Source organism: Cheilinus undulatus, linkage group 24 (genome assembly GCF_018320785.1).
Source record: "Cheilinus undulatus linkage group 24, ASM1832078v1, whole genome shotgun sequence".
In the NCBI taxonomy this organism is placed as follows: domain Eukaryota; kingdom Metazoa; phylum Chordata; class Actinopteri; order Labriformes; family Labridae; genus Cheilinus; species Cheilinus undulatus.
In genome coordinates, this window is record NC_054888.1 from 3,594,785 (window position 1) to 3,614,231 (window position 19,447).

Sequence of the window (19,447 nt, forward strand, 5' to 3'; positions counted from 1 at the left end):
GCAGGACTTTTTTCCAAGATACTTTTCATTCAGCTGGCTTCGTGTTTAGCTCAACATAAATTTAGACTGCTGCTGAAAGAAGAAGTGTGACTGAAGAGGAGCAGCAGATCATTCGTCAGGACTTTCTTGTGTTTTTTGTAAGTGTGCTGACAGAAAACAGCTTTAGAGCTTCAATGATTAGTTTTAAACAGCCTATATCATGTTTTTGCATTTAAAATCAGTTCTAAGTCTGGTGTCCTCCAGTCACCTTGTCTAAAACTGGTTGATTTTTTTAAAACTCGTGCCAGTAGCTACTTTCTTTTCTTAGACTGTTTTCTGGGTTTTATGTGCTTTTATTGTGGGGCTGCTCCATGATTACAAAAACATGTCCACGATTACTAGAGCTCAGGCTTCGACCTTGGAGCAAGGACCCTTTTGAAATAGCTAAATGATTTTATTTTTAAAGATATATTTTTGAGGCTTTTTATGAAAAGGACAGTGTGGATAGAGTTAAAACAGGGATGAGAGAGTCGGAGAGTGACATGCAGGCCAGATTGGAACCTGGGGTCATCCTAACCGCTAGTCCATCCCTACTTTTTTTTTGGCCCTCTGCAGCACATTTTGGGGACTTAATATGCTCAAAAACTCACCAAAATTTACATAAAACTGTCCCCCGCAAGAAATTCTCATTGTGCAAATCCATCACACATACATCCAAACAGGCATGGTTCTGGTTCTGGCTCTGGCTCCGTTCTGGAGTCTCAGAACCCGTGTTCATTTTGGCAGCTATTTTTAATTTAAAGCTGGTTACACACCGCTGCGCGGTAAATACCCTGAAATCCGCTTCCCTGTTGGAGGAGTCCCCTGAAATGCCGAGTGTTTTTTAAAGTGGTAGTTGCCACTGTGGTACGAGGCGGCAATGACGTGGAGGTGCTTCTGTAAACGTGAAGCCTGCTATTTCAGGGTTTTCTCCCTCCTTCGATGTGATTGGCTGCTGCCAGGCGGCTGCTGCCAAAGTTTAATACACTGAACTCTGGGCGGCAAGGCGAAATCTGTGTGTGTTCACGTGGGCGACAACCGCTTCTGGGTCCTACCGCCGCAGTTAAAACCATTCCTGTCTGCCGCCCGTCCCTCATTAAAATGACTGGAGGCGGTGAGTTGCCACACGGCGGAGTGAAAATGACTTTAGTCTTAGTTTTAGTCTTCAGATGAAATGTCTTTTAGTTTTAGCACATTTTAGTCATTTCTATCCTTTTTAGTTTTAGTCCAAGAAAGCTCGAAAAGCTTTTAGTCTAGTTTTAGTCCATAAAAAGTCCTCACATTTTAGTCTTTACTTTTAGTCCAAGAATTTATTTTCTTGTCTAAATCTGGTACCAAACCATGGTAGTGTGTTCTCTGCACCGTCTAACCTGGGGTCCCGGCTTTCTACAGCTGAGAGACAGAATAGATACAGTTGCATTGTTTTTTTTAACAAATTTACCAACAGTGGAGAAATATCATGGATTTTAAATCTCAGATGAAAACTACATTACATTTTAGTCTATTTTTAGGCATCTTGATGAAAAACTAAATGTGTTTTTTGTCAGTTTTAGTCATCACAGAGCTATTTTTGTTAGTCTCAGTCTAGTTTTTGTCATGGAAAAAAGGCTGTCAACGAACATTTTTAGTCAACGAGATTAACACTGCTCACACCAGTTTAAGTGGCACCAAAGTGGGAGGACTATTGAGTTACTCTGGTGGTTTCTTGAGGTTATTCATGATTTGGTCTGAGGTTCAGGTGAAACCAGCCTTCGCCATCTCTTCCGTAAGTTCAGCATTTAACGTGCTCTTCCTCGTTCTACTCTCCAGCTTCACCTGGAATTCTGTCGATGCCCAAATCACAGCCAAACATTTTGTCTCCTTAGCAGACAGCTTTCTCTCCATTTTCTCACTCGTCTTCACAACCTACAATGACACGCCCACTGATGATGTCACGGGTCATGAAGAAGAACCAACTGTTTTTTGGTTCAAGGTTAAGGTTCCTAACCAACTTCTTTGTTTTTGAACACACCAGCCGGTTGAAAATTAGGTTTGGAAACTGGAACCAGCATGGGGCCTTTCTGGTCTGAAAGGCCTGGCAGGGGACTGGGTAGGAGATACATGCATGAAAATCCCTACAAACATGTATCCGGTCTAGATGAAATAAAAAGTCTCATGGGACCATCCTCTAAAATCTACAAGAAGCGCACAACAAACAGGTCAAATTTTGGGGTTTATCATCAACTCACACCATTCACATTGAACAAGCTCGCCCTAAGGATTTCATTGATTTTACTTTTTAACTTTTTGCTCATTATGGACAAGTTTGCAATCTGAAGCTGTGCTACCTCAGCCACAAGGCTGCGCTGTGACCAGAGGCCACAGCTGGACATTTCTTCGTAGTTTTTGCAGCGCTCCAAGCACAGTAATTTCAAAGCTCTGACTTTTTACGTTTTAGTGACTCTGGTTAAGTGCAGGAGTGTAGGAGCTCGTCTTTGTCTTGCTGCTCTTCACTTACATTATACCTTCATTTCCAAAGAACAGAATCAGTGCTGCTGTGAGACTTTAATGTCTGCTTCCTATCTAAAGCGTCTTACAGTATTTTACAGTACGTGTGTGTTTCTGGGCCAGCTGTGCTCGAGTTATTGACTGACTGGGTCGATAACCTTTCGCTGAGCCTGCTTGTGTGCACGCTCTCTCCAGCAGATCCGACAAGCAGTATCTGGAGGGACAAATCTTCCTGCAGCTTGACAGCTCCCCTCTGCCCGCCATACGCCCAGACCCGCCTGTGTGTGACACTTCAGACAGTGTGTGTGACAGTTTGTCCCTTGGCCCTTCGCAGCTCTGGAGTGGAGTCTGCGCTCTCTCTTGCTGCAAATGAGACTGGGTTTTTTTTTCTGTGTTTTTCAGCATGTGTGCCCGCCTGGAGAGAGGATGTGCGAGTGAAACATATTTGTGACTCCACGAGGCGTTTTATCACTCATTTTTTAATGCCTCCTCTGCCTCGTGCTGCAGCGTGGCCTCTCGCAGCGAACCCCCCATTGTTGCGCCTCTTGTTCGCCAGACAGCTCATAATCGAGACTGCCTCGCCGTACGCAGCACAACAGAGCATTATTAATCCATTTCACAGCAGGCTCCTGCAGCGAGAAGCAAACAAGGATTCTTTCTATGAAGCCTAGTTAACGCTCTTTCACTAGCAGGGGGAAATTACATCAAATAATACAGTAGGCAGCAGCTAATTCAGCCTCTGTGCCTAATTACAGGCATCATATCTGAGGTCAGGAGGTGAGATCACCCTTTCTGGGTCACACAGAGGAGGATTCCTGCAGGGGATTAAAGAGTGATTTGATACCAGTGGAATAATGATCCTGAGTCGGCTGGGATTTCTGATCTTTGACCCTCGCAGGAGAATCAAAGGCCGGCGTTGCGTGTCAAAACGGCTGCATGTGATACTCCACAACCTGAATAATCAAAGCAACCCACTCCAAGCCGTCTGAGATGGAAGACGCCTCTTTGAAGCCCCTGTCAGCGATGCTTACCAGCAAAATAGGTCAGGAGAATTTCTGCTAAACCCAACCCAGGTGACATCACAAATTTGACAAAAAGCGAACCTTTTTAATTCTCTCCAGCTGCAGAAACGCTGAATCTTTCACGGAAACTTTCTCCAAAGCAATGAATCTGGATAACAAGCCCTTAGACCTGAGAGATTATAAACAGAGCTGTAAAAAAAAAAAACGTCTCTAAACCCAGCAGGAAGCGTCTTCTACAGCTTTTAATAACACGCCAAAAGCTGCACTTTTGATCTGCATTAAGGGAAAATGAATAATTATTTCTTCAAGGAGTGAGTGAGTGGATGGAGACGACACTGCATCATCTGGGATGAGCCCAAGGTAACAAAAGGGCAGGGACGGACGGCTGGGAATAACCAGTCTTTGGAGTCTCCTGCTCTAAACTTAATTGGAACTACCGGGCTTTAACCCTTTCCTGCCGAGGCACGACACACCGCGGCGAGCATGTCTGACATTTGAAGCTGTACGAGCTCTACAAGCCTGCTCCGATTCATTTCATTCACTTAGAAAAGAGAGAAAGCCGACTGAAAGACGGCGTTGACGGCGCTAAATGAGACCGCTTTCAATTTAAGGAATTATTTTAATCAAATTGAAAACGGACGCAATGAAGATGCACATGGAGAATGACTCCATTTAATTATAGAAAACAATGTCTCGCGTCTAGACTCACTGAAGTTGATAGAATAAACCTAATGCATTTGTGCTTGTGCAATTTTCTCTACCTAAATGACTTTATCCTGCAGCAGCGTACACAGAAGCTCCAAAACAAACAGTGTGAAGTTTTAGAAGCTAATAGAGAAAGCTTTATCACTGCATAATTTAGACAGGCAACTCTGGGTGGCTGACTGCACCTCCAAGTAAAACCATCCTGATAGAAAGGAGAAGCTCTTCATTTTAAACCTGGGCTTCTTTTTTAGACGTCTCCCTCCATCTTCACAGTCACCCAGTCATTGTTTTGGTTTTATGTCTCATTTGATTCATTACAAAGTAGAATTAAGTTTAGCTATGGTAAGAGAAAGGACTTCTTTCATTTTCTAATTCGCTCAACTGAACCCACATTTTCCACCGAGTCTGACTGTACAGCGTTCTGTCGCCATGCACTTCAGAGCTAACCGTCACTTCTTTAGTTTCCACAGCACACGCAACGATCCGTTTCTGGTGCATGCAGGAGGAGCCACAACTCTGCTCCTTTTCAGATTTATGTCAGTCTGTTTTCAGTGGAGCTGGCACCACAGGTGATGAGCACAGGCCGTCTTTAGGTACCTGAAATCAGGGGTTCTCAACCTTTTCAGCTCACGACCCCCAAAATAAAGGTGACGGAGACTGGGGACCCCCGCTGTACCTGAAGGTGGTTGAACAGCCATGAACAATCAATGACAGTCGTGTGCAGACAAGGTCGTCCATAAGGGGGTGAAGGGGGAGGGAGGGGTCTATGGAGGTCAGCAAAACCATGGTCAACTGTAAAGTTAAGCTGTGAAAACCATATTTTATATTTGACCTCAATAATAACCTCTCTTATAAAAACCCTTTGTTTATTCATTGTGTAGTAAATAGCCTTCTTTAAATGAAAATAAGTTATAAAAAAATATCTAAATTGGTTAAAAATTGCTTAAATTGGTTAATAATGGAAAAAAATGGTGGAAAAGTTAAAGAAATTGGATTTTTAAAGAAAATCAAGGAGTCAAAAGTGGCAAAAGTTTGATAAAAGTGGAAAAAATAACCAAAAATGGGTTCAAGTGACAGAAACAGGCACAAAGAGTGGTTAAAGGGGATTAAAAAGTGGCTGAAATGGCTTTTAGGTGCAAGAATGGTGAAAATAAGGTGGACTGAGATGAAAAATTGATATAAACTGGTAAAATGTGGTTAAAATGGGCAAAAAGGAGTGTAGAAAGTGGTTGATAGAGGCAGAAATAGGCAGAAAGTGGCAATAATTGGTTTAGAAGTGGCAAAAACAGGCAGAAAAAAATGATGGAAAGGGTTTAAAAATGGACAAAAATGGGTTTTAAGTGACAAAAATGTGCTAAAATTGGCTAAATTGGTGTTAAAAGTGATAAAAAATGATTAACATTTGGTCAAATTGGTATAAAGTGGCAACCGTTTAATTTAAAAAATATTCTAAGGTTTTTTAAGGCATCTGGTGACCCCCTCTCAGCGTCTCACGACCCCCAAGGGGGTCCCGACCCCAAGGTTGAGAACCACTGCCTTAAACAACCTCACCTATAAAACACCGAACTGTCCCTTTAATGTGCCAGTTCTGGCTTTTCTAAATTGATGTCCCAGATGAGTAATATATCCTACAGAGTTGTGAGTTGTGTCCATCACTATCAAATTAAAGTGGACACACACCAATCAGGGGGTTTTCTGTCTTATGATATTACAGCCAAGAATCTACTGCAGCAATATGCAAAACATTCAGGCCCAAAGTAAGCGAAATAAGGTCCAGGTTTGAAAATACTGGAATTCCACCCTAATGTTGGTTGATTTGAACAGTTTCAGATCAACGCCTGCAGCCGTCTACCCATCAAATGTTGGTAACTTTGAGAAAATCTCCCTGCAGCAGCTCTGAGTCGCTCCGCTAACCAGACAGCGGAGGTGATTCATGCCGTTTTCTCATGACTGATGGCCAGACTCACCGTGGCTGTGCAGCGACCAGAGGAGAGGGGCGTTGGGGTCGTGCGTCCACCCACACAGGCCGTGGTCGAAGTCACACACCGAGTCTGACGGAGGCGCCGTGGCTGCTGTAAGGGTTGAGAGCAGCGAGGAGAGAAAATACACATTAGAGGGAGAGGCAGAGGCGTGACGAATCATTTCAGATAAGGAGGAGTTCACAGCTGCTCTAAATAAAGCCACACTTTCATCTTTTTATTACAGCTCCTTAATAAGCCCATTAATCCTCCTTTCTATTCTGCTTCCATGCTAAATACGCTCTCACCTGTAGTCGTAACGGGGACGGTGGTGGTTTCAGTGTCAGGAGGCAGCGTTGGCGTGACGGTGTCGGCTGGCGTGGTGGTCTCTGCAGACACAAACACAACATAAGTAGGTCAGAGGTGGATGTATGAAACAATCATCAGACGTTACATTACCCTAAAGAGGATACATTAATCAAGCTGTGTTTGTTTAACAGATTACTTATGGGGAGTTTCTCCTCTGCTGGGCCAGGAAACGCAGATGTGACAGGAAGTGATAAGCAACCACGGCGGAGAAAAATGAAAGTAATGAGGTAAAGTGTCTTTATAGAGCGTCTGTCTGTTTGACCTGTGTTCCCATGATGAGGACAGAGCTAGCAGTGATTGTGAAAGCTGATCTAAAGGTCTGATTCCAGTGGGAGGAGTTCAAATTGTTTTTGCATAGCTGAACTCAAAGTATACAGCATAGATTTAGTCCTTTTTTATTAATTTAGACATTCCAGAGTGGAATTAAGTGTGTGCCAGAATTGAAGCATGAGGTCACTGTCCTGTAAGTTTGATGATCCCACCCACGGAGTCAGAGACAGACAGAGGCAGGCACAGATAGCCCCAGAGCACCCAAAGGAGGCCCTCATCACGCTGTGTCTGGGTGTCTGTCCAACACCGGTTCAAATGCTAACACACACAAACTCTCACTGCTCATATGCAGAAGGCCCGGGTTAAAGCTGATGGATGGATGTGTCGAACAAACTCCCCTCGACCTTGGAGGGGATGATCGCACTCTGGGAACCGCTCACTGGCTGGCAGGAAGCATGCAGAGCACAAACACGCTCCTTTACCCTGTTGTCACGCTCTCAGAGGAGATCACAGAGCAGAAAGATGTTTCCCTCTTTGCCCTTAGCCTCAATTTAAACGCGCGTATATCACAAAAATGGACAAAATCAGCGCACTAATGCATGCATAAGCCAACAATTTGCTCATTAAAACACAACACGTGTGCACAGGCCGACACGTGTGGAGCAGGCTGCTGCTGGAATGTGAAGTGGGAGTGCGGACGGTGTTATTAGGAGCAGATGGGTCGACCACGGTGCTATATGGGAGTTTACACAAGGTTCGGGTCACATCAGAACCAAAAAAATCCACATTTATCATGTGAGAATATGCTGACCTTGACTTTCCCTTCATTAAAGTCTGCATATCCATCACAACTGCAGTTTTGAACACATTTTTGCAGATATGACCCTCCTTTATTTTATTTATTTACTTTTTTACTGCTGAATGTTTTGTTTTGCTTTGTTGGCATGTGCCACTGAAGCGTATCTCAGCAGCTCTGCATGCCTGTGTTTTCATGTGTGACAGAGCTCATTAGATGGAGTAAAAAACATGCAAACATTAAAAAAGGTCACGCAGACTCCTCTCCACACTTGACTCTGCTGCATGCCTGTTAGCATCAATACCAGAGCTTCCTGCAGGTGTTTCTGCACTACTATTGCTATCATTTAAGGCTTATGAAAAGCACTACGAGAAACAAACGCCACGTGATACACAATTGATCTGCAAACAGGAACTTCCTGTGGAAGTGAGTGGGTTGGCGCCCCAGCTGGAGAAATGGCACACATGAAAGGAGCGGCCACAGCTGGCGAGAGTTTGTGACATTAACCCAGCGTTAATGTCACGTCCTTTATGCCCGTCGTTAACGGACTAATGAGAGTCTTATCGCTGTTGGCCCACTGGGAAGACGAGGCAAGGAAACCTCTTATTTCACATATCCAAATCTAAGACATGCATGTTCAGGTGTTCCCAACCCTGAGCCCTTGACACTTCCTGGTCATTTTCTGCAACAACAGCTGATAGGTACATCTCTTCAGACCCCTTTGACTCTGAACAGGTATACTCCATCCAAGAGGGTCAAGCTCCTTGAAAGCTGCCTTCATTGGAACATTTCCTGGAACTTTTCTCACATGCCTTCCAGAAATGTCTACATTATTTCAGGTCGAACTGAATCTTCTAGAGCCGCCCTTTTTAAGATGGGTTGTTTATGTGACTTCTGCTGCCAGTTTCATTAGAACTGCAGTTTTTTGCACGTCCGTATTGGCTTCTTTTTCAGCCGTGGAGGTTGCAGATTGGTGCCAGTCTAATCAACAGTGTCAAAATAGAGCATAAAGCAGATTTGCACCCTCTTGCATTGGTTTTGTGGTCTGTATGTCATCTCCCTCGCCCACTAATTCCACTGAAATTTTCCTGAATTTTACCTGCTGTGTTTACACGCTTCATACCAACTTCTGTGGAAATTTTACTTGGAGGCTGATAGGAAATTTGGGTGAAAATTCTGCTGTTTTCACTCTCAAATGCAGCCCACTTTAGAGGAATTTTGAGAGGTGGGTTCAGAAGTAGACCAGCAACTCCTTTGTTTGGCATGGCATGGAGTTTGGTGCCCTCAAAGAGAGGTTTTTGCCCTTTTTGGTAAAAAAAAATAAAAAATAAAAAAATAAAAAATCTGGCCCTTTATTTGATACCAAAAAATATTTTTATTCTTCACAAAAAGACAGCTGATGGGTCGCTTTTCTTCAGAGCCACCAGTCTTGATTATCAAAACCATGAATTTAATGGAGCAGAAGATGACTGCTGCCTTGATTGGTTTGTTTTTTGCAGCTCAAGCTGCTTTTGTGGTAGCTGTAATCCAACACAACACAAGAACACATTAAAACTAACCAATGCATGTGAAGTAGACAAGCAACCCCCATTTTCATTACAGTTAAACAGTTGTTTTTTTATGGAGTCTGGTGGCTTTAAATAGAGTGATATCACTGCTGTTTCTTGGTAAAATACTAAGGTCCACCTCTGCAGTGTTATTTGTTTTGTTAGTGGAAACTGCCCACTGCAAAAACAAGCACCTTTGTTGGACTTTGTCAAGTGCATCCACCCTTTAACGCTGACTTTACAAACTATCTTGGAGATGCAAGCTGAAGTAATCTACTGGAACAATTGCAAACCTTTCTTAACATATGAGACATTTAGAACCCAAGATGGTTTGATGATAGGGCCCAGGTGTGAAAATACCAGCTACACTCTAGCGTTAAATTTACCCCATTACCTGTGCTCCACTCACACCCACAAACTCTCCCACATAAACACAAGTCCATTAAGATTCAATCCTGAGCACTGCAGGCTCTCAAAGGTCAGGCCCTGTCACAGTGTAAATGTGCTGACCTTTCCAGGGTGTGACAGGAGCGTCGGGGGCGATGGGAATACGACCGATTGTGAGCGTGGGTGTGTGTTTATGTGTGATTGAGAGAGGGGATGTGTGCTAACGTACACGCTGTGCCTAAATGGCCCCGAGCCGTGTCCTTGACATGCGTGAGGAGGTCATGTCTGCATCGACACACCCTTGTACACATGCACAGCAGAGGCCTTGTAATGCAGGAAAAGTCCCTCTGCAGCGGAGTGTTGTCTTACATAACGTGTCTACTGCTGCAGGTGATGATGCAAGTCATCATCATGCAGGGGATGAGACACCATCACTTAGAGCTGCACCCAGGGGAGCTGCTGGCATAGCTAATGTTGATGCACGCTCACACACAGAAATACACACACAGATAAATGCTTCTGTACGCTCGCTTTACAACAAACACCAAAAACGCGTCCACACGGGGCAGTAAGGGCCGGCTCTCTCCGCCTGAAAGACATCGCTCACTCCCAGGGAACCTGACTCAGCAGTGTGTCAGAGAAGGAAAAAAAACCTTCAATTATGTAGAAAGCTTTTCTGTAAATCTCTGCTTGGCAGTCCTCGTAGCACACACGCTGATGAATCGATTCATCCACGCACGTACGGCCCAAAAGAACATGATGAGAAAGACAAGCAGCCTTTGTTTGATGTTCTGCAGGGTGGGGTTAAGTGCTTTATATTGAAGATCATCCATATGAGGCGTCGTTCAGATACCGACCTCAGACTTAGAAATGTAGACACATTTCTGAGATGCTCTAACTGGTATCAACGAGTACACCAGATAATGCAGTTGACCTAAAAATCTACATTTTCTTGTGCTTCTAAACACAAACATCTAATTAGCCAATCACACGGCAGCGAGCTATGCATTTAAGCATGTAGTAAGGGTCATGATGATGTGCTGCAGTTAAAGTCAAGCATCAAAATGGGTAAGAAAGGTGATTAAAGGGACTTTAAATGTGCAGTGGCTGTTGTCACAAACTGCTGATCTACTGGGATTTTTACTCCATCCCATCCATCTCTAGGGTTTGTTAATGGGCACACTGGTTTAAGCCGACACACAGGCAACAATAACTCCACAAGTACAACCAAAGTATGCAGAAGAGCTCTTCAGGATGCATGGACCTTGAAGCAGATGTCCCACAGCAGCAGAAGACCACTTCTGTCTGAAGCTACATCTCACATGGAATCACCAAAATTGGACTAAAGATTGGAAAAACGTTGGCTTTATCTTAGAGGATTGATTTCTGCAGCCACATCTGAATTAAAGTTGGTATCTATCCCGTCTTGTATCAACAGTTCAGGCTGGTGGTGGTGGTGTGAGGGATATTGTCTTGGCACTCTTTGGGCCCTTTTGTACTAAAAGAGTGTCGCCACAGCCTTCTTGGTGCCTGATTGCTTGAGCTCAGATAGTTCAAGCAGGGTACCCCGCCGTGCCACAAAGCTCACATTGTCTCAGACTGCTGTCTGACATTGAGTTCATTGTACTCAAATTGCCTCCATAGTCAACAGATCTCAATCCAGTAGAGCAGTGGTTCCCATAGTGGGGTCCAGACCCCCTAAGGGAGTAAGACACCAAAGGAGGATGTGTTGGGGATGTTCTGTGTGTGTGTGGACAGGGACGGGGGTTGTAGGGATCTAAATGTTTGGGAAGCCCTGCGACAGATCATCGTTGGGATGAGGTGGGACAGAAGATTCATATCACGGATGTTCAGTCTACAAATCTGTGATCCCATTGCATCAATATGGACCAGAATATCTGAGGAGTGTTTCCAGCATCTTGTTGAATCTACACCAGTTCTGGAGACAAAGGAGCATCACTGAGGTACTGGCAAGGTGTACCTAATAAAATGATCAGTGAATGAACAGCAATGGTCTACCCTGACTGTGTCATTGCATTTATAGGTTTCTGTGTAGGAAATTCTGGAGTCATTCATCGTACATTCATGGATTCAGAACACATTAAATCAAAAGATAAATTTATAAAAGAAAGAAGTGTCCTTCATCAGTGATAGCCTGATATCTTTCACATCCACCTGGGCAACACTTGGAAGGTGACTGGATGAGTCTGTCACATTCATGATGAGCCAATCAGAGCGTGCGCTGTCCCAGGGAATAAACTACACAACCAGGCTCAACAGGAGGCCGTTATTGTTCACTGTCAGTGGAGCCAGTTGGTAAATTAAACTCCTGTGGAAGCCGCTCAGGAGAAGAGCGAAAATATCTTCATCAAGAAACGTGTTCAGTCACTTTTCTTGTAATAAAGCTGCATCCATGCTAATCTCTACACCCGCGCCTGTTGCTACCGCCTTTTTCTCTTCAAATGACCCAGATTGGACCAGCCAGACCAGGAACGAGCCAATCAGCTTGAAGCTTTGTAAGATGGATCCACCTGGTGACCAGGAATCTGGACAGTCCATAAACTTTTATATTTACACCTTTTATGATGTTTTATGGCTGCATAAGCACTTTTAATTCCCTCAGTGAATAAAATGTCATACATATAAAGCTACTTTGCTTAAATATGTGGTATTTTCTAATTTCTCCATTCAGTAGATGTATTATCCCTTCACGGCATAATTACACGTAGCCTGCCTTTACTTTTGGTTCTCATGCAACAAATGTTTTTCCAGTTAGAGCTCTTTCTTGTGAGTGGACTAGGAGGCTTGATATAAAAGCACAAAGCTGTAACATGGTTTGATTTTAAAGCTATAATTTGTTTGAAAATACAAAGTAGTGAAGTCATATTCTCGAATGTTTCAGCTTACGTGCAGCTCCCTCCTCCCGTTAAAAACATGATATCTGGTTGCTATTTTCTCAAAGAAACATCCTGCACTGATCACAGGAAGAAGGCGTGTTCTGTATTTACGGTTTCTTCAACAACCAACCTGCAGGGGCAGCGGAGGCCAAAGACGGTGACAAAATGGAAACACACAGACCTCAGAGTGAGGGTTACCACTATGGGGAGAGGGGTGGTTTTTATCAGGAGGGTTCCTTTGGGGACATAGAACAAAAAAAATCTGCTGCTGAGGGTCACACATTGTTCACAGGCGTCCAAAAACTCAGCAGGAACATTGAACAGCTGCCGACGTGCTGTAAATCATTCACTTCCCCTCTCACTACGCTCGTCCTCTTTCTGTCTTCACTTAAGCTGTCTTTTCTCTGTTTCACGCTCCAGGCTGATGAAATCGGCACATTTTTCTGCCTAAAATCTTGCCGAGCTCAGTTGGAGCTACGGTCTCTCCTCATTTCTACACATGGTTGCAGTTCTGTCTTTTCCCACCCCGAGGCCCGGTGCGTGGGTCCGTAAATGTTTTTGTTCTTTCTCCCTCTCCTAACCAAGCCTCCTCCTCTCCTCTCTTACTCATCACCTCTTTTCCACACACACAGCGCTCCAGTGACAGTTTCTGGTAGTATACCTGCTACAAAAATGAAAAATGTATGAGCTCAGGATTTTAAGAGACTCATGTGTGGAGAAAAAAAAAATGCAAAATATCCTCTGCCGTCTTCCAGGAAGGATCAATTTGGTCTCAGGTGCAGTTTACTGCAGAGCTGCCTTATGCACGTACACACCTGTAGTGTAAACCTCAGGTGTGTCAGCTTCACACTGGCGGTAAAATCTCTCTAAATATGCTGCAGCTAAGTATCCCATACTGATTTAAGCTCTTCATATAAGCTCTTTATGTCACTGTCTCTAAGATATCCCATCCTCAAGGAGAGCTGCTCTGTGTCCGGGCCTTTTTGAGAAATATCTTTCTGTTTCAGCAACACTGATGCTATTTTATGATGTTCTTATTGTTTCATAGCATTTCCTTGTGGTTTTGGGTCAAAGAAAAACTGGAATCAAACAGAAGGAAAAGACTCTGTAAAAGCAGAAGCCCCTTTTTAATTCTCCTCTACTCTGGGTAAGTGGTAAACGCCATAATGTTGATGCGCTCTTCCAAATATTAAATTCCTCTCCAGCTGAAGGCACCAACACATCAATCAGTGCAGTTGCACCGTAGTGTAGCTTGTATTTACGGTGCTGTTGATTACAGTGGTGTGTATTTGTGCTGTGTTGTACTGCCCGTCATCCTGTTCAGGCACAGAGGGAGTGGTAAACAGTGAGAGTCCACATGTGAGTGCAGCACATCTGGAGAACAGACCACGCTGGAAAAGGAACAAACCAATCCTCTCTCTCTTTCTCGAGGGATGCATTCCTCCAAACCGAACCCCGTCCAACCCCTGCTGATGCTAACATTTGTTGTAGAGGTTCACAAAAAGCCCCGCTCATACTTTCCAGGTGAAACAATCAGAGAAAATCAAACTCTTTCTCTTCACTCGATGTCTCTTTTCACCTCTGGCAGAGACTCTAATGGCTCTCATGCATATCTAATGCCAGCCTCCTTCCTCAAGGTCCATTCAATTCTGCTTAATGCTCACTTCATTAGACTTTGGGGGCAAATAATTCAGCCTGGAACGGCACATGAAGCAAATTATCATATATAAACTGTCATATAAGCAACAGCTGCAGCCGTGTCCTACCTGGAAGGTCACAGCCGAGAATCTCCACTCTCATTCCGATCCCTGCAGGAGACCAGCGCTCCGGGTACAGACGCACGAACTGAGCCACTATCTCCTCAAAGTGACGCAGCTCAGGAGTGTCGTAGTGTGTGTTTCCTTCAAAAGTCTGCAAAGAGCGCACACGTTGAGTTCATTACACCTTGAATCAACTTTAAACATGCAAACTTCCTGCAGAGTCTCTCCTGGTCACTCACTTTAGGCAGGCTGGTCTTAGGGTCCATGATGAAGTTCCAGTCTTTGGCGTTCAGGCTGTGCGCCACTTTGTACTTCCTCACGAAAGCCCGGTTGTCCGTGGTCGCCCCGCTTCCTGCGTCTCCACCCCTGGCCCCCTGTGTGATCACTCCTCGTACAGTCTTAGGCACGCCGAGGTCAACCTGAGGAGATCAGATGTAGATTAAAAATTGTGCTAAACTACACATGGTTTTGTTTAATTGCAGCTGTGCCTCTTGTTCTTGCTTGTTTTGCCTCTGGCAGCAGCCGCAGCAGCATGTGGAGGGCAGGATTTTAGAGCTGCAAAATATCAACAAGATCTCCTCGCTGAGGAAGTCACAACAAAACCCCCTGTACACAACCAGGAGAGGTTTGGTTTCCATATTTCTACTCTATATAAAACACACTTTAGGCAGGAGATTTGGATAAATATCAGCTGGAAACCCGTTGTTTTTTCAACATGAGTTATATTTATGCCATGCTATGCATGTAGGTTAAACTATTGTTATATAAATGAGTCTGGTGCTGAAAAAGATGGTAAAATAAGGCACTGTGCTCTTTAAAACAGGGTCTCTCTGTGTAGGGATCCTTTCCTTACAGTGTGAGAAACTTTAAACAAGAATCTGAGCCTGTCAGTGGCAAAAACAAGAGCTTTTCAGACACACTTGACCTGAAATATGAAGGTTCAGCTTTTAGAGCCATTTCTGAGGTGCCGATTAAATCACTGCACAAAAATAGAGGTCACGTTTAAACATGAGTACCCTTTAACCCATGGGTGTCAAACTCAAGGCCCGGGGGCCAAATCAGGCCTGTGGTACAGTTACACCCAGCCCAAAAAATCATATCATATTCTTATTATAACTGGCCCTAAAATATGAGGTCTGCAGAGTTCCTTCAGTATAAAAATGTAAACTTCACCTTGATGATATCAAATATTCTCAAGTCATAAAAATGAGAAAAATATTAAGAGTAAAAATAATCAGATAAAAAGAAAAGCACAATTATGACTTCTATCTATTATTCGGACTTTTATGTTTTGACAGTTTACATTCATTATTTGGACTTTAAGCTTATATTTAGGCTTTTTTCAATATATTGTTTTGATCTTTTTGTCTCATATTTTGACCTTTTAGGTTCACAATTTTAAATTTCAAGTCATATTTTAGGCTTAAAAACATGATTGTGACTTTCTTTTTCATATAGTTACCTTTTAAAAGCATAATCTTAACATCTAATTTTGTGTTTTGACCTTTTGCACTCTTAATTTTGACTTTTTATCTCAGATTTTGAGCCTTTAACTTATCATTTTGACTTTTTAAATCTCAAAATCATTTATCATCAGTGCTTATTTTTTCCCATAATGTATTACTGGTGAAAATGAGGTTGACAGTTTGGTTTAATGTGGACCCTGTTAGGCCCTCGGGTTAGACCTTAATCCAGAATCTGGCCCCTTCTGTGACTGAGTTTGATGCCCCTTCTTTAGCCCAACATTTAATTATTTGTAGGATAGTGATGATGAAACTTTATACAGATAGTAAAAATGCAAACAAAACCCTAAAAAACACTTTTGGGAAATTGCTTATTTACACTAATTGCACAATTTGTCAGTCAATTTTTATTGCTATTTCTGGTTAAAATAAAGGTTAAATTAAAAAAAGCAATCAGGAATGAAGCCAGAGCTCTTGCTGTTGTTTGTGACAGCTTTTAAAAAATGTTAAAAAAATTATCTTTGAATTTTAAAGCTGCAGCGATTGAGATAACTGGGATTGTACCATTCTTAAAAACGTGGTATCAAAAAGGGTCAGTGTATTAGAAACTTTACGGCTCTCACGTAGTGTGACATGTTGACATGGTTCATCCATGTCAACATCCTTTCCTACCTGAAGCCACTCTTCTCCCGCCAGAGGCTGAGCCGGCGCCGGAAACCATCCGGATCGACTCGCCACCAGGCGGGCCGTGCCCGGACTCCACACCATGTCCCTGCTGGAGGAGGCGGAGATCTGGGCGTCGGGGAGCAGGCCGGACAGCAGGCCCTGCAGGTCTGAGCACGGAGCATCTGGAGAGGAGAGCAGAGATAACTTTTAACCTCCAGCGCGGGTGAGAGGAGGAGAAAGTCTGCGAGACAACCTAACATACACTCATGGCGTTACTCACATTCCCACATGGGAGCTGTTAAGCTTCACCGCAGGACTGCACTACTGGCCGTTACACATTAAGAGTTTAGATAGGAGAGGGCGAGGGGGAGAAAAGATGTGCAGCGCAGCACTACTACATGTTCAAAAAGCAATCAGACCTCCATTAGTGGGATAAAAGCATATACGTTAAGGCTGCTTTAGATGGAGACACTTTCCTGCTTTGCATTCATGCACTTTACATCCCATAGAATTACTTAAGTAGCTTTTAATTACATCATTTTTCTGTATTGCATCTTTATATTCCATACAATAGCCCGTCTGCTCACTCTGCCGCACACAGCTTTTTGAATATTCCCTGCCTGGAGTTTAACATCAATGCAAAAAGCCCTCGGATATGAAACTCATTGGGAGACAGATGAGCGGGTAGCATTGAGAGTAAGTGCAGAGGGAGTGAGTGAGAGGGAGAAATGAGGATTAAGGGGATAAAAAAGGTATAATACTAGGAGTCTGGAGGCAGAGAGGAGGAGAAGGAGGAAAGAAAGAGAGGAAGACATGAAGATGACGCCTTAGGGAGACGAGGAGGAGAGCGTGATGGAGGGTAGTACTCGTCCATGCTCGAGTATCGTTTCTTACTTTTTGGCTGTGCATATTTTGTTTTAGTGCACAACTCTTAAACTCCTGATACACTGATTTAGCACCAGCATCAGAAAAAACAAAACAAAACTCAACCCTAAATGGGCGGTTTGGGTAGTTTGGAGGCTTTTATTTTGAAGGAAGAATCAGAAATGCTGTGCCTGGTGCAGCTTAGGGTCTGATAGCTTTGGATTAATAAAGTTTGGACCGTCTCATTCACACTACGCTGCTTCTTGGTGAAGTTTTCTTTATACTTTTATGGTTTATGTGAGACTAATAATCCTCGGAACCATCACTAGTTATTTCAATCAGAACTGGGATTTGAAGCAGTGTTAATCCGGCACTTGTTTATAGGGTTATTCAAATATGGAGGCTCTTAACACTAGAACTGCCAGTGGGTCAAATTTACCCAAGGCTGCTCTTTAGTTGTATCTTACTTGATGTGTGTACAATTTAAAAAAACAAAAATAGGAGAATTATTTTTTTTAACAGTTTGCGAGATCTCGCAAAAGTAGATGTAAATGACGTAGCAGTAACTACTTCCGGGTCAAACATACCAAAACAACAGAGGGCGAGCATCAGTGGGGGAGATTCATTGAATTTTACCTTGAAATTGGCCTAAAATTTAAAGACAGTGCTAAATGCAGAGAGCTAATATTACATGTTAGTAAAGAAAACGTACAAATGGGTTTGAAAGAGATGGATCCAGGATGGCATTCAGTAAGACAAGCGAGCCGTTAAAGTTGACGGAACTACTTTCCAAAAGCAGCTCACTTCATCTGCACTTGGATTCATACGATAAACTGAAGCCATATGGAATATTTATCACTGGGGGCATTGTTGGCTTTTTAAGGAAGGTCAAATGGCTTAATGCCTACACAACATTTGGCACACACTCATCTGTACCCGTGCAGCTGTCCGGAGGATTGCAACTGGTTAATGATGAATTCGACCAGGTCCATCACTCCGAGTGTTATGATGAGAGTCTCCTTTCACCCAAAATGCCTTCATATGCCTTTCTCTGAGAAGAAAAGCACGCCTGAGACTAGGCACGGATTGAATTTCTTTAAATTTTAGGCCAATTTCGAACTTTGGTAAAGTTATAAAGATATTCACAGATTCGGCCTTTCCGCCATTATAACTCAGCAGATCATCACATTTACGAAAACCCTCAATCACCGTATATATTATGGTATGATTTCAATCTACTTTTGCGAGATCTCGCAAACTGTAAAGAAAAAAGAAAAAAAAATACGGGAGGATTTTTTTTCATGTCCCTTAAAATATTTTTTTCTCCCTTAAGGAGCTCTGTAAAATAGCTGTTCACTGTCAGTGGTTAACTAACAGTCCTCGATCAGTGCTATTTATGAAAATCAAGGCGCTTTAATAACAGGTACGTTTGACCCGTTGGCTGTTTTAGGTATACAGAGATTCACAGCGGTTCTCGTGTTAAATGACTATAAATGCCCAGCCCTAGCAGAGGATGCAGGGATGAGCCTCCTGCAGGGAGAATCAGTTTGAGCGAGGAGGATGAAGAGAGCCGGAGCAGGAAGAGCGATGTGGAGATGTTAGCTGTGCTGACGGTTTAAGAGAACACAGATCAAACTTTGATGCTGTTATGTCACTGCTGAAGCAGGAGCTGTAAATAATGAATACCAGGCACAGAAACAGTGTGTATCTCTGCGTGTGCCTCCGTGTGGTGTCTGTGTAGATTTCCTCCTCCTTTTGAGGTCATGGTCTATTTTTAGAAAGTGTGTATGTGAGGATGTACCTGTACTGTAAGAGCTAATAGTTATTTCAATAGCAGCTGTCGAGGCTGAAGCGAATCACAGTTTCTGATGTAAGAGCGAACGGGGGAGCCATGAATGATTGATCGCCGCTCGTTTCTCGATATAGAGGAGCGGCGGCGAGCAAAGAGGACACATCAAAAAGTCTAAAACCATGAGAGGGGAAAGAGGCGGCGCTGGCGGAGGCAGAGAGAAAACGAGAAAAGGGAGAGCGCCAGGAGAGGGAGATGACACTGGTGGAAGAAGAGTAGAAGTTTCCTTTAATTAGCTCGAGGCGTGCCATGTTTAAAAGATGGCGGGGGAGACGCTAAATATACATGTATGTGGGAGTGAGACGCTTAGTTTTACTCTGCCGATGTTTGACAAGCTGATTTAGTTTTTATAGTGAAGCTGTTCTCTGTGCAAAAAGTGTAAATTTACC

General features: G+C 43.4%; 1 protein-coding gene across 2 annotated transcripts in view; it reads right to left on the reverse strand.

Moving 5' to 3' along the window:
• The window catches only part of nrp2a (neuropilin 2a), a 127,526-nt gene that overhangs the window by 20,794 nt on the left and 87,285 nt on the right, over nucleotides 1-19,447 (reverse strand). For both annotated transcript variants that reach the window (XM_041781630.1, XM_041781632.1), the window contains exons 9-13: nucleotides 16,352-16,527; nucleotides 14,456-14,635; nucleotides 14,223-14,367; nucleotides 6,499-6,579; nucleotides 6,200-6,304 (exon numbers count right to left, since the gene is read on the reverse strand). In XM_041781630.1, coding sequence (XP_041637564.1) covers nucleotides 6,200-6,304; nucleotides 6,499-6,579; nucleotides 14,223-14,367; nucleotides 14,456-14,635; nucleotides 16,352-16,527 — 687 coding nt within the window. The remainder of the gene's footprint in view (nucleotides 1-6,199; nucleotides 6,305-6,498; nucleotides 6,580-14,222; nucleotides 14,368-14,455; nucleotides 14,636-16,351; nucleotides 16,528-19,447) is intronic.